Source organism: Nicotiana attenuata, chromosome 1 (genome assembly GCF_001879085.1).
Source record: "Nicotiana attenuata strain UT chromosome 1, NIATTr2, whole genome shotgun sequence".
Taxonomy (NCBI): Eukaryota; Viridiplantae; Streptophyta; class Magnoliopsida; order Solanales; family Solanaceae; genus Nicotiana; species Nicotiana attenuata.
The window spans coordinates 30094216-30108722 of record NC_031989.1 but is presented as its reverse complement, the minus strand read 5'-3'; the positions used below and the strand labels follow the sequence as shown (position 1 = coordinate 30108722).

At 37.1% G+C, this 14507-nt stretch overlaps 1 protein-coding gene across 1 annotated transcript; it reads right to left on the bottom strand.

Annotated features, from left to right (window-relative positions):
• On the bottom strand, positions 7184-14237 carry LOC109223719 (malignant T-cell-amplified sequence 1 homolog). The gene is made up of 8 exons (XM_019388135.1): positions 13972-14237; positions 10871-10952; positions 10663-10730; positions 10469-10566; positions 8824-8960; positions 8657-8724; positions 7697-7760; positions 7184-7518 (listed from the first exon to the last, which is right to left on the bottom strand). Exons 1-8 carry the CDS (start codon positions 13980-13982, stop codon positions 7501-7503), a joined length of 546 nt encoding a protein of 181 aa, XP_019243680.1. The 5' UTR covers positions 13983-14237; the 3' UTR covers positions 7184-7500.

Sequence of the window (14507 nt, the reverse complement as noted above, 5' to 3'; positions counted from 1 at the left end):
ATGAATTGTCCAAATCATTGAATGTTAAGAAGACCATTCCGACCTCAAGAATAAGAATGAAAGAGCTACTTGGTCTGGAGTATCATATCTTAGTGCGCGGCATTAATGTATCTTGCTAAATCACAAGCCAGACATAACTTTTTCAGTTAATATCTTAGCAAGATATAGCTCTGCTCCTAATAGACATTGAAATGGAATCAAACACATATTGCGGTATCTAAAAGGAACTACCGATATGGGCTTATTTATGCAATAATTGCAGTCCCCTGATCTAGTTGGCTATGCCGTTGCTGGTATATCTGACCCACACAAGGCTCGATCTCAAACAGTTTTATGTGTTTAACTGTGAGGCACTACCATATTCTTGGCATCGACTAGCACAATTTGTGACTAACTTCATCTAATCATGTCTGAGATAATTGATATTCATGAAGCAAGTCAAGAGTGTGTGTGGTTGAGGTCTATAATCATCTTATTCGAGACAAATGTGGTTTGAAATGTACAACTTGTCACCCCTGAACCTGGGGAGCGTGGGACCACCGGTGCCGGTTCTAGCCCGAGCGAACCACTTCTGTAACTCATGATCGTTCGACAAAACCAGAACAAACATAGTCGATGTTAGCTGGACTCATTCCTTTTGTACTATCATGGGCCAAACTAACCACAATCTCGTAATGCATACTACTAATGGGCAATCAACTGTCATAATAAACTATCGTTCTAAAAAACATGAATACATATGGCCGGCAAGGACTCTGACTTACTGTACAAAATGAAACCTTTTGTCTACAAAAACTCTAAGATTATGACATAAAAATGGGACAGGTACCTGGCCTACCCAAAGTCTGTAGCAAAACTCTGACACGATGACTCATAAGACCTCAGTTGCACTCCCGAATGAGGTGGAGTCTACCGCTACCTTCATTGAATGCCAATCTCGTCTACTACGAGGGCTCATCCAACTGATTATCTATACCTGCAGGCATGAATGCACCGTCCCCAACAAAAGGACATCAGTACGAATAATGTACCGATATGTAAGGCATGTAACTCAAGTATATTAAGGACATGGAAGAAACATGGAGTAAAGACTCAACCTGTGAGTCTGGATTAAGCTCTGTAGATCATGAAATATTTATAATTGTCATGCATATGCATATAAATTCATGTAATGCATAGGTCTATACGTACATAACATCATCACCTCTGAGGGCATCCCATCATATCATATCTCGGCCACTGTGGCAATCATCAACGTAATACAATGATCAGGTGGTGGTTGCTTATATAACGCGTAACCTTTTCCCGTATCCCACTAGACATATAATATACATATATAGGCGTATATAACGCCATCTGGTTATAGGTCAATGTACATATATAAAGTCATGAAAATGCATATGAAATACGTTAATAAAATCCTCTCGGTACGTTATAAAGACCATTATGCCTCTCATTAATATCATGAAAATAAACTTTACCAACTTACGTATTTTTTGAGACCCATTGAACAGTGATAGAATAATATGATACATGGGAGAATAAGAATATACACATCTCTATCATTTCTACAAATAGAGTAATTTATGGAGTTGGCATTTCTCGTTTCGCTTGTGTCGTATAGATCGTGCAAAAAGAAAGCAGGGATAGCCTTCACAACCTGTTTTTGTAAAGTTGAAACACCTCTTAAATTTGGCAAAATCCTCAAAGAAGTAGGATTGAACCACCTATTTCATTATCATGTAAACTAAGTTTTCTGAGAGCTTGAAACTGACCAATTTTTCCACTTAGTCTGCCTTAGTCCTTTTAATCGAATCTGATTATAATAGCTTGACCTTGAGCACATTTAATACCACCAACTCAAACAAGCTTCGAAAACCCAGTGACATTCCAACGTTTTAAGTACCTTTTGGATCAACTAAATTCATGTTTTAAAGCTTCAAAGTGATGATAATTCGCTGGTAGATAAAATTATGCACCCAATCTTGGCCAAACTAACTAGTTTCTTGAAATTACAGCTGAAAGAAAGAAGAAAATTTGGAAGAAATGGAAACAGCGTTGTTGTTTTCAGAAAAAGTTGTGTCTATCAGCTCCTTGTTGGATAAAAAGTGAAAAAAATCTAAAAGGAAATGGTGAAAAAAACTAATGATCTGTGTATGCTCTTATAATATGACCACATTTATACATGGTAATGAGTCAATTTATATATCATAGGTGGCAGCCACTTGATTGCTGCTAAACGCAAATTTATTAACCCACTAATTAATAATTAATCAATTACCACGTATATTAAGAATTATTTCAGATTATTTTAAAATAATTACTCACTTTTTTAACATACTTTATACACCTTACTATGTGTCATGTGGTACCATAACTAAATTACATACACTACTATTTTATTAAAAACATCTATGTAAAAATACATATATTTTCTCAACTTATAATTTTCCTAATCTCATATAAAGAGTAAAAATTCTTCCAGGTATGCTAATTCTTAAATGGTAAAAATTAACCTTCTTTTCTTGTGAAGAAATGATTTCTATTTTTACAATAAAGAAAATCTTATAAACTTTCTTATATATGGTTATAGTTAAAACATATTCGACAGTTTAATATTGGTAATTATCCAAAATTATATCTTATAAAACTTTAACTTCACAGGAGATCAGTAATGATTCCTACTTGAAAGTGTCAGTCCCCGAGTGGGGTGGCCGTGGCCCGCAAAATCGAGGATTGCCTTTAAGGTCTTATGGTCTCGAAATGTTAGCAGTTTGATTCCGTTCGCTTTTGGGACGACAGCCCTCAAGCATGGGTCAGTTGTTCGAATTTCTGCCGCGGTCGGCCCTTAGTCCTGTTTACACAATAGATCAAGAGTATAAAATATGAAAATTTTATAAAGGCGGGGGATATCGACAAGAAAAAGTACTTCTCTTGATAGATGATTATACATGCGCGCATGCTTGATGTCTAGGGCTCGAGTAACCTATACAAGCACGGTTCATCTGACCGTTTGGCCCTTACAACACTTTCCTATCGAGGCCCGCTGTCACGAAGTGATTTCCTTGTCAAAGAGCATACATTCAAGGGTAATGCCCTCCAGTATTCGGGGCTCACTGTAAGGAACCTCGGATACTGTTGAATTGCTTTTAGTTAGCACAAATAACGGTTGCCTCGTTAAAAACCTTGCTGGAAAAACCTATTTAGGACAAAAACAGGTCTAAGGGAAAAAGAGTGCAACACGTGCTTCAAGATCCAGAGCTTCGTGCCGATCCTAATCGATATCCTGCAAGTGTTAGTCGAAAAAATAGAAAAGATTGGACTGGGGTCTTACCTTTATTCAAACTTTGGATACTTAACGTGATCTTCCTCGGCATCAAGCCCCCGTGAATTTTGACCTCGATCATTTCTCCTCTCATTTCGTGTGAAGCTTTGCCCGGAACCGCTGCCTCTATTGTCACCGTTGTACGGTAGATATCTATCTCTATTCGACCTCGTCTCTCGATCGATATCCCTTTTGATCCTATCCATGATCCTGCTAGGATAAACGGACCCCGAAAGAGTCCCTAGTTGATCGTCTTCGACCCTAATCTTCGACTGATACCGATTATGTACGTCGGCCCAAGTGAAAGTCGGGTACTCGATTAAACTTTGCTTCAACTGCTGTGCCGCTATGGAACTCCGAGTGTTGAGACCTTGAGTGAAAGCTTGAACAGCCCAGTCATCGGTGTCCGGAGGCAAATCCATTCTCTCCGCTTGGAACCGAGATACGAATTTCCTGAGTATCTCATTATTATTCTGCCTTATCTTGAAAAGGTTCGACTTTCTTGTTGCAATTTTAATGGCTCCGGCGCGTGCCTTTACAAACGAATCTGCAAGCATAGCAAACAAATCAATAGAATTAGGGGGTAAGTTATGATACCATATTAAGGAACCCTTTGATAGAGTCTCCCCGAACTTCTTCAGCAGTACAAACTAGATTACGTCGTCTTCCAAGTCGTTTCCCTTTATGGCGCATGTGTAAGAAGTAACGTGTTTATTTGGGTCAGAGGTTCCGTTGTATTTAGGTATATCGGGCATACAGTACTTCTTTGGGATGGGCTTCGGAGCCGCACTCGGAGGGAACGGCCTTTGTACGAATTTCTTGGCATCCCTTCGAGATCGGGAGTGCCCCTGGTATTTGATCAACACGGGAGTTATAAGTCTCCACCTTCTTGTCATTATCCTCGATCTTATTTTCCCCAGACTCTATCCTCTTGGTGAGCTCTTCAAGCATTCTCATAATAGTGGGGTCAGTTCCCGAGCCATTTTTGTTTGACCTCTCTAGCACCGGTTCAGCACGTCGAGTGTTTTCCGATTCAGCTATTCTCGGAGTTTTGTTCTGACTTTGAAGTTGAGAGATGGCGATTTGCTGAGCTTGTAGCATCTCGAATATCACTTGGAGGCTGACTCCCCCATCTCCTGTTCCTGGTGTTCCTTGGCCTCCAGATCAGGCTTCCCTGCATACACTCCCTCCGGGGTCTGTGCCTAGATCTACATTCAAGGCAATGTGCGAACTAATATCAACTGGTTCCACATTTGGCATTTTCCCTAGGTTTATCGGTGGTACACCAACCCCTACATTGTTGTTTTTCCCATGAAATCCAAGACCTTCGCTGTCATGAATAGGTGTATTTTGCAAGTTCGACATGTTTAATCCTGAGAATCAAAAATTCTTGACAAGAAAAAGTGTAAAGATAACGTGTGTTATGAGAATCAGTAATGAAATAATCACTATTATCTTTAGCCCAACGGTGGGCGCCAAACTGTTTACCTCGAAAATACGAGTAACAATTAAATTTGATTTGTGGTTTAAAAGATACGTGATTTAGTTCAATACCAATTAATAATCAAGAAATATAGAGTATAGATGAAAGTAATGAATGAATCAAACCAGTGTTGTTTAGCAGTATCGACCTCGAGCTCAGTGACCTCGAGATGAACCAAGAACAATAAAGTAAGAACGGTAGAGAGAAAAGACAAGTCTGATGAGCAATGAGCCACAAAAAGTAAGATAGTATATTCTTTGCCGATAATTAGATTATGATTACAAATGATTGGGGTCCCCATTATATAATGGGGGAACCCTAAATAAGGTACATTTCTATTTACAGTAAATAATCTTATTGAGATAGCTGTCTAGCCGCCTAGTACGGATTCGTTCCGGATTTTATGCCATGATCCCAGGGTCACTGCGGGAATCTTGCTCTTTCTGTTATGGGATCATAATGATATTATCCCGAGGTCGGTCATACTTGGCCTCGGTGTCCATCGAGTACTTCGATCTTCGAAGCCTCCCATCGGGCTCACTCATGGTCTATTTCGATTTCTCTCCTGAAGTAACCCTCGAGTTCACGAAATCAGATAGCCCCGATTTCTACCGTATACACAACAAATAACTGGAACACGGTTCAAAATGCATATAGACAAAAAGGAGTTCTAATCCTGCAAAATTTCAAATCTCTCTCAAGATTTATATTTAAGTATAGGGTATCACTCAGTGGCTATTGTAGCAAACAAAAGAGAGGTGACAAATAACACTTTGCAAATTTTTTATACCTTGCTAAAAACAAGCACGAAAATTGCATCTACAGGATTGAACAACCAAAAGAACAAACTTGAGGATGGAATAATAAAATAAAGCCCATCAAGGTCTAAGATTCGTCTTCACCAGACCCTTCTCTTTCCTTTCCTCTTATCCTAAACCTCCCTTCCCCTTCGCATTACTATGAGAATTTGTGGACTCAAACCACCCCCAAAAACAACCTCAATGGCCGACGATGGAAGAAAACTTACAGGGTCTCGTAATAATAATGTCTTAAATCCTCTATAACCTTCTAATAGACATAATCCCTTCGAACTCATGTGGATTTACTACGGCACATCCTAATGCTAAGGTACGGGATGTAACAAAACTACCCACAATTTTGTATGAAGACAATGTAACATGCATAGCCCAATTGAAGGGAGGATTCATAAAAGGAGATAGGACAAAACACATTTCACCAAAGTTATTTTTTACTCATGATCTTTAAAAGATGGTGATATCAATGTGCAACAAATCTGTTCAAGTGATAATATGGCTGATTTGTTCACCAAGTCTCTATCGACGTCAACCTTCAAGAAGCTAGTGTACAAGATTGGGATGTGAAGGCTCAAGGATATGAATTGATGCTCTCATCATGGGGGAGTTAATATGCGTTGCACTCTTTTTCCCTTACAAGGTTTTGTCCCACTGTGTTTTCCTTGCAAGGTTTTTAACGAGGCAACCAAAAGGCGTATTATTAAACATGTGTACTCTTTTTCCTTTACTAGATTTTTTTTCTACTGAGTTTTATTTTAGTTAAGGTTTTAACGAGTCACATTACTTATTGAGTAGACATTCAAGGGGGAGTGTTATGAATAAAATTATAATTAGAGTGAATGTCTATCTTTTAGAGAGTTTTACTTTGTGGCTAAGCCATTTTCCCCCTATAAATAGAGGGGTCTTACCCCATTGTAAATCATCCCAAAATTCAATAAGAATTCTCTCTCTTTCTCTGCAATATTATTCTTTTCGTTATTGTTTTACTTCAGTAACCAAAAAGTCTAAAATTGGTGATACAAATTTTATAAAAAGACCGGTCACATGGTGATCTCAAGTTTTCACCACTAAGTAGAAAATCAATAATTTCACATTTGAATAATTCAAATATATTTTAAATTGGCTCTGTTTACTCGAGGCATTCAATTTTTTAGGCTTAAATCAATACAGTACCTCCAACATCACTGCTTCGCTGCTCTCTGTGATTAATAAGGTTAAACCTGAAACTTTTCTTTTTATGGGTATCGATCAAAGAATTTGCTTTGACTGTTAGATATCGTTTGATTTACTTGATACAAAACATGCTAAGTTAAATTTGTTTCCCTATATTTAGTTTGTTGAATGCTTGCAAACATGTTCGTTAGTTTGTCACATTTAGCTTCTACTATTATTATGTATGATATATTTTCTTAGCTTTTCTTTTCTAGCGACAACGAGACCCATTGTTCGTTTTGGATTAATTTGTTCTCTTCTATTTTTATTTTTTGGTTTTTTTGCTTGATTTAATCTTTAGTCCGCAAAAACAGTTTCATGAATCACAATTAGTACAAGTTTTAAATGTCTATTCTAAATTTTTTTGGATAAAATATAACTTGAAAGAATAATACCAAAGTCACCAAACCGCACAAACCAAAGTCGAAAATTGGAAAGTGCAAAAACAAACCATATCGAATTTATTTCGGTATGGTTGTGTTTAACATTTTTAAAAATTGAAATCTAAAATATCAAACCAAAATCTCTCAAAACCGTATCAAACGGATGGATGACACCCCACTAACATCTAGAGAACGAAATAACAGCTGCATAACGATGAGCAACTCTTGCTATTTGCAGCAGGTAAACATTAGTAAAAGATGGGTCTCGAGTTTCATTCAAGCTCAATCCAGTCGCTCCATCTGTCAATAGAAACACACATCATAAATTGACCATGACTACAGAATGAAATAGCTTTCACGTTTCTTACAATTGCATCACAAAAACATAATCATGTTCCATCAGCAAACAAAATGCCGTATGTATAACTCAAAAAGGGAACAATTCACAGCTCGTATAGGAGTCGTGACAATAGAGTACCTTCCAGAGGCCATCGTTAAGATAATGCATGTTATCCACACCAATTCCCTTGTTCATTGCCCTTCTGCAACGGTAAGACATGCTTTTCAGGTGTTGAAACAACAGAAATATATATCTCAGACATGAGAAACATGAAAATAAAATGACTCCCCGAGTAGAATATAAGCAAGATCGTCAATGCCAAAGTTTGAAAAAGTCGGCTGGTACTCCTAAAGATAAAGTTTATCGTTTTCACACGTAAAAAGAGATGGAGATAAATTGACTAATATAATCACGAAAGCCTATTAGTCCTCATGAGTATATCTTCAAAAACTGCTTTTTCCACATCCCGCCTATTAGTTCTCTCATATCCACCACTTCAAGCAGATGGAGTGCTATCAACAGCATCCCGTCTCTCATATTAATTGTGTCTCTCACCTCATATAATTTACACGCACAAAGAAAAACACACAAGAGAAATAGACTATATGGATGCCCAAGGCAAATACTGCAAATATCGATTACTGAATATCTCAGGATTTCCAATTGAAAATTCAATAACAAAAAAGTCTTATTTCTATCATTTCGCGCAAACTAACTATACCAAAGCTGCCAAGAATATCTAAGGTCAAGGAGAGAAACATATGAACTTTCAATGCTAGAAGGCGTTACCAGCAATTTACCTCGACACAAAGAGGTAATATTTTAAGTTCAAAGACCAATATATGTAATTTGAGGCTTACCTTCTTTTTTGGGGTAAGGGTTTTCCTCGAAAGTCGTGGCAGATAGATATTCCTCACGACAATTGAGGCAATAAAGTGTCACAGAGGATTCACATTTAGGGGCAATAAACAAACTAAACAAAGAAACGGCAGAACATATTTGACCTATAAAAGGTAAAAAATCTCAGTGCTATCACACAGAGGAGTATGCTTTAGCATACAAAAGAAAAGAAGCCATCGAAATACCAAGATAACTCACATATCTTTTGCCGACATCTTTGTAAAACCAATAGCAAGAGCATGTTGCTTTCCTTCAGCCATAATAGCCTAAAAACAAAAGGCCGCACCTTAAAATTCCCCAAAAAAAAAAAAAATGCGGCAACAACAACTAATAATATTAAAGCATAAAATTGCTCTTGTTTATACCACAGGAGTTTCGGCTCCCACTTCATCATCCAAGGCACCCCCAGGAGAAGTAAGGCCCGGACACATTATGTTGGCTCCAGAAAGGACAAATTTAATTGCCCCCCTGTCAACTTGTAGTTTTTTCATTATATTGGGATCTGTAGAGCGGGAAAGAGGAAGGTCAAACAGAGCATTGATATCACTGAACAAATTAAATTATCAACACATCATATAAATAAAGTTCATCAATGGCATGCATTGAAAAGTTACAAATCAAAACCATGCATATGACATTGAGTCAATCAGCTACTGTTTAAAAGGACTGGAGAATGAGAATTGGTAGGGTATGCCAATAAAATCTGAGTATCAGTAAACTGAACAGACAGAAAGTCAACTGAAAAAATGAAAGCAAATCACCAGTTAACCTACTCAAAACTGAATATTTTTTCTCGTCTTCAAAGCCAGACTGAATGAAAGATGCAACATTGAGTTTCAGAGCACCCACGTCATCTCCAATCTCAAGCATAACAAATTACACTCTCCGTTTCAAATTAGATGAGGTACTTTCCTTTTTAGTCTGTTCCAAAATAAATGACACATTTCTAAATTTGAAAATAATTCAACTTTAAACTCTTCATTTTACCCATTTTCCCTTAATGAAAACCTTTTATAACCACACAAATACAATGGCCCCACAAAGCTTTTACCCCTTAAGCTTTCAAGTTTCAAAAGTCTTCTTCTTTTTTCTTAAACTCCATGCCGAGTCAAACTACCTCATCTAAATTGAAACGGAGGGAGTACTTAATATTTCGTCCCTCGCCCTCGCAAGAAATCAATGACCTCCACATGGTAATTTAGTTTCCTAGATTCTTTTAGACCAGATTGTGACGGAAACCTCTAACTTCAAAATTTTGAATATTAATCGGACGTACACAAATGCTTGATCACTTTGCTGTGACTGGTTTTACTGAACCAAGAAGGTATATCTTGTGAATAGTATATTACTTATGCATATCAAGGGAAAAGAAAATGAGGATTTAAGTATCATGAGCCTTCAAATGAGTTTCTGGATGTGAATCATATATCCATATACCCTTTCTATTATTACTTGGTTATTTATTTTAATATGCTAATCAGCAGCATCAGTTGGCTTGAATTATTTTCTTGCATTGGTCATAGCCATTCCATATTGAAGCATGATCTTGTTGTGTTTGATGCATGTTCGATTAGAATCTTCAAAACTCCGTAGATGAGAAGTCAGCTATTCTTCCTTTACATTCTTCGAATTTCTTAAGTAGCTATATTTTTCCTCACAGCCCACAAGGGTCGACTTGGCTGCATATTAAAGGAGATACTTGCTCATGACAAATATGACCTAATAGTGACCACACTGGATCCAGTCCAATTTTTTGAACTGATTTCACAGGACTAATAATTTTACCAGGGAATAAGTATCAATTGTATCTGATCAGGATTGTCTATGGCTAGTATCCAAGGAAACCCAACACCAAATAATAGTCCTTATCAGCAAGAAATAAAAAAGTTGAGAAGCATGTTATACAATCATCAGAAAGATTACCAAAAGAAAGGACGGAAGTTTAAGCGGATGACCTTTGATTTGAAAAAAAAATAAAGGAGGAAGAAAATTAAAAACCGGATAACTTACACTGATGCAGAAGACGTAAAGTAGGCATATAAGGTCCATCACGTATGTTGAAAAACAGGGGTACATTGTTTACAACAACTAGGTTCAGATGATTCGGACTGCAAAAGAAATGATGAATGAAGGAAATCTAATGTCAATGAAAGAAAAAGAAAAAAGAACAGATAAAAAACTGCATTAAGACAGTTGAAATCAACCATTTTGCAACAATAAGTGGAGACTTCTTTGGAAGCAAATCCTCCAACACAGGCTCTAGCGCTGGGTACTGCAAAAGGAAGAAATTTGACATTATTTTTTTGAAATGGCAGAAATTTGACATTATCAACACATTATAACCACAATTTCAGAGAAATCCTCTAGTTGGAATACAGTGTGGAAGAAACAAAGTCATCTGTAGCATGTCACCTCTTCCGCAATGCTTTGACGAATTCTACGCTGCACAGATGCCTTGACTTGATTTTGTCCAGACACTTCTTCAGTTGTAAACCTACATATTCAACATAGATTGAATCGTCCAAATTATTTTAGCTCAGTTAAATAAACTGCAGTGGGACACAACAAACTTAACAAATTTGACCATGAGAACTTAAGATCTAAGATCAATGACAAACACATTCTCTATTAGAGAATTTTGACTTAACGACATTTAAGGTTAAGGGCCTGTTTAGTTTGAATTGTTTTACCTGATAAATCAATTGCATAATCATTGTCAATTGATTCGTTGCAATGCAAAATAGAAAAGTATATAAATTCCTTCTGGATAATTAAAAATAGTTCATATCGATTAGGTAGTTGGACAGCTGAAAGCTGCAATGAGTATGTAAGTCTGAAGGACCAAAGGCAGTTCTTCGTCACTGTACACATAGATTATGGAATCAACTGCAGTGTGGATGAAATGCATGCCACTAAAGACATGGTCTGACACGTTAATCAATCAATCAACAATCGATCAATTATGCCTCAATCCAAAACAGATCGGCTATATGAGTTTCCATATCCATTCTATTCTATTTAGGCACATCTCATTGCAATATCAGATAATTTATATTAAAGGCAACTCAGGGATTCTTCAAAACTATAGATCGAAGGTGGTTTAAGATGACTTCTCCCTGTGATTTAGCTCTATCTCGTTTCTAGTTTACGGCTGATTTAAGGATATATCACAGACAACTACTTGAATTTAATTAAGGGGTCCTACTCGAGTGCAGTCATTCATAGGTGCAAGGTACTTTACTTACTATTATAAGTGGATGACTACAGTAGATAGATCGTGTCACCTCCTACAATCATCATAGGGTCACAATTACCACTCGGTCCATATGGAGGTCTACGTAAAATCATCTTAGGTGACACTTTTTCATTTTATCAATGTGTGCTTAACTTGCAACTTTTTTTTTATTAATGAACCAGTGAAGAGAATAGAAGCATAGGTAGAGAGGAGGAATGAGAGAGCAAGCTGGCTGCATATATTGTGGAGATGCCCGCTTTGTAGATTTATTGAGCCAGACCAATTAGGCTACTGAATTGTCTTCTTGAAATCTACTTTAATTTATTAGAAAAGGGACTAACCCTTAGGGGTTGGCCTGGTGGCAATTGACTTGAGCCTTGGGGTTTGCTCCCTTTCAAGGTCTCAAGTTCGAAACCCACTGGGTGCAAACAATTTCTGAGGGCCATCGGACTGGGTAAAAACCTGAATTAACCGTGGTGCACTTGCGGGAAACTCCTTGCCGAGGGCCTGTGCACCCCCGGGATTAGTCGGGGCTCTAAGAGACTCGGACACCCGGTGCAAATCAAAAAAAAAAAAGAAAAGGGATTGTTTCAGGAAATTTGGATGTGACCATTTCCAATCTTGTATGACACACATCCGCACTTCTACAACATTTGCTAACAGTTTCCATGGCCAAGAATCATAAGGAACTCAAAGGTGCAAAATAGAGGTATTGCTTTAAGTTGGAAACTGAAGAGTTTGGATACAAGTACCATAAGATGATTTACATTTGAACTTAACAATCCAGGCAATGATCAGCTTTACAAGAGTAAATAGCCTAACCATTTCAATCCTTGGCTACCAGAAAACATTGAATTTGTAAATGAGGACATCAAACAGGAGAAAACGACAGCAAGAAGAAGGTACAATGATAAGCAAATCTCCAAACCCAAGAAAGGCTCTAGGAAAAGCAGATTGCAAATACAAGTAGCTGATTTCAATTGCATCCTTCTTCGGGTCTTTAGACACCTCTATGTTTTGAGATATTGCAGTCATTTCACAGTCTATGACAGCCGCATAGTTAGCACTGAGATGCAGGTGTCTGTAACGAGTATGTCAGATGGTTTGTCAACAATATTTCCTGAATCATATAATCAATATTAACATAATTACATATGTTGATCAGAATCTTGAGCAAGAACTTCGGCTCCAAGTCTTGCCTGCTGGTTTAAGCATCATGTATACTTCAACTGTAATAGATTTCTCCTTAGTTGAGTATGAACCAATTTTGATTATCCACTTTTTCCTCTCTGTAAAAGCATTCTAGGTAGCTATTACAACACCCAAGCATCTAACTCTGTCTAAATTCTAAAGGTATCAAACACTAATACCTTAATGTTCTTAACCCCCAAAAAGCTTTTTGTTGTTTGAGAACTACTAAAATAGGACCAATGAGGTATCCGCCCACCCCTCATCTAAGTTGGTCTAGACAAACTTGAAGCAGCTAAATTGAAGTTGAGAACCTCCTAAGCACTACCACATTCTGCTTACGCAAAAAAGCACCGATACTCGCACAAGGAGATAAAACTACACAACTTGTAAAGTCTTTCCTAGTCGTTTACTAAAATTTAAGGACATACAGAAGCTGGACTACACAAAAGGATACCATCATGAGCCAGATATGAATTGCAGCCAGGAACAAGAAATTTAAAGTTTAGCACGTCAGAAGACGGGAGGCATTAAAATCAATTGTTTAATTTTTTCGTCCACCTTTAGAGATGAGGATCTGCCGGACTGAACATCTACCTTGTGCAAGAATTACTTTTTCTTACACTAACAACTATGTTTTACTCATACTTTATTGTGTACAGAGCCCGGAGCCTGCTGCAGCAAACATCCTTAATCACTCCAACGATGTAGAAAGGGAAAAAGCATATTACTCTCATGATTATAATCTAGAGACAAGTTGAGAACAAGCAACAAAGTAATAAGTGAATAAAACAACTACATCAGCTCATTTTTTAAATGACCAATAAATCATTTACCTAACAATCGTGAAAATAAAACAAAACAGCCAAAGTAAGCAATTTACAATAGAAAAAAGTAAAATCACTAGCAGACACCCTTTATTCCCATACTTAACCAAAATAGAGAAGTAAAATCACTAATCAGGCACGGAATGTACTTCAAATGGAAATCAAGATTGTCTAATAATTCCATGGAAATTAATCAAATAACAAGAGAACTCTGAAATTGAACCTAGAGCTCCAGTAGGGGAAAAGGAAAGGAGTGCACTTACTTCTTGAACATTTTCACGGGCTGACGCTGAGAGAAAAATAATATGTAGGGTTTAAGCTGATGAACAGAGTGATAAATTTGGAATTGAGATCTCAATTTTAAAATAAAATATATGCTAGCCCTTATATTTATTGATGATAACCAAAGATGACGTTTTTTTTAGTGTATCCACCAGCCCCGTGGACCGCGTTGTAAGAAAGCTAAGGTATCTGAGTTCCTGTTATGATTCTAATGTTCCTTTGTTAACATGTCCATATAAAGTTGGATTTGGTGAACCCTTTGCGGTTAAAAGAAGAAGGGATTTTTATATACTTATATACTAATGAAAACTTTATTATCCTCCTACTCAAGTTTCAATTTAATTACATCCTATATATAAATTTACCAGTTATATACACTTTAAGAATTAAATGAGTATCTCTTTATATTAGGAATCAATTATTTCTCATCCTTATTCTCTCTCCCTCATGCGCTCTCTCTCTCTTCGTCTCTCTCTCTATCTCTCTGTCTACGTCTCTCTACCTCTCAATCCCTAAT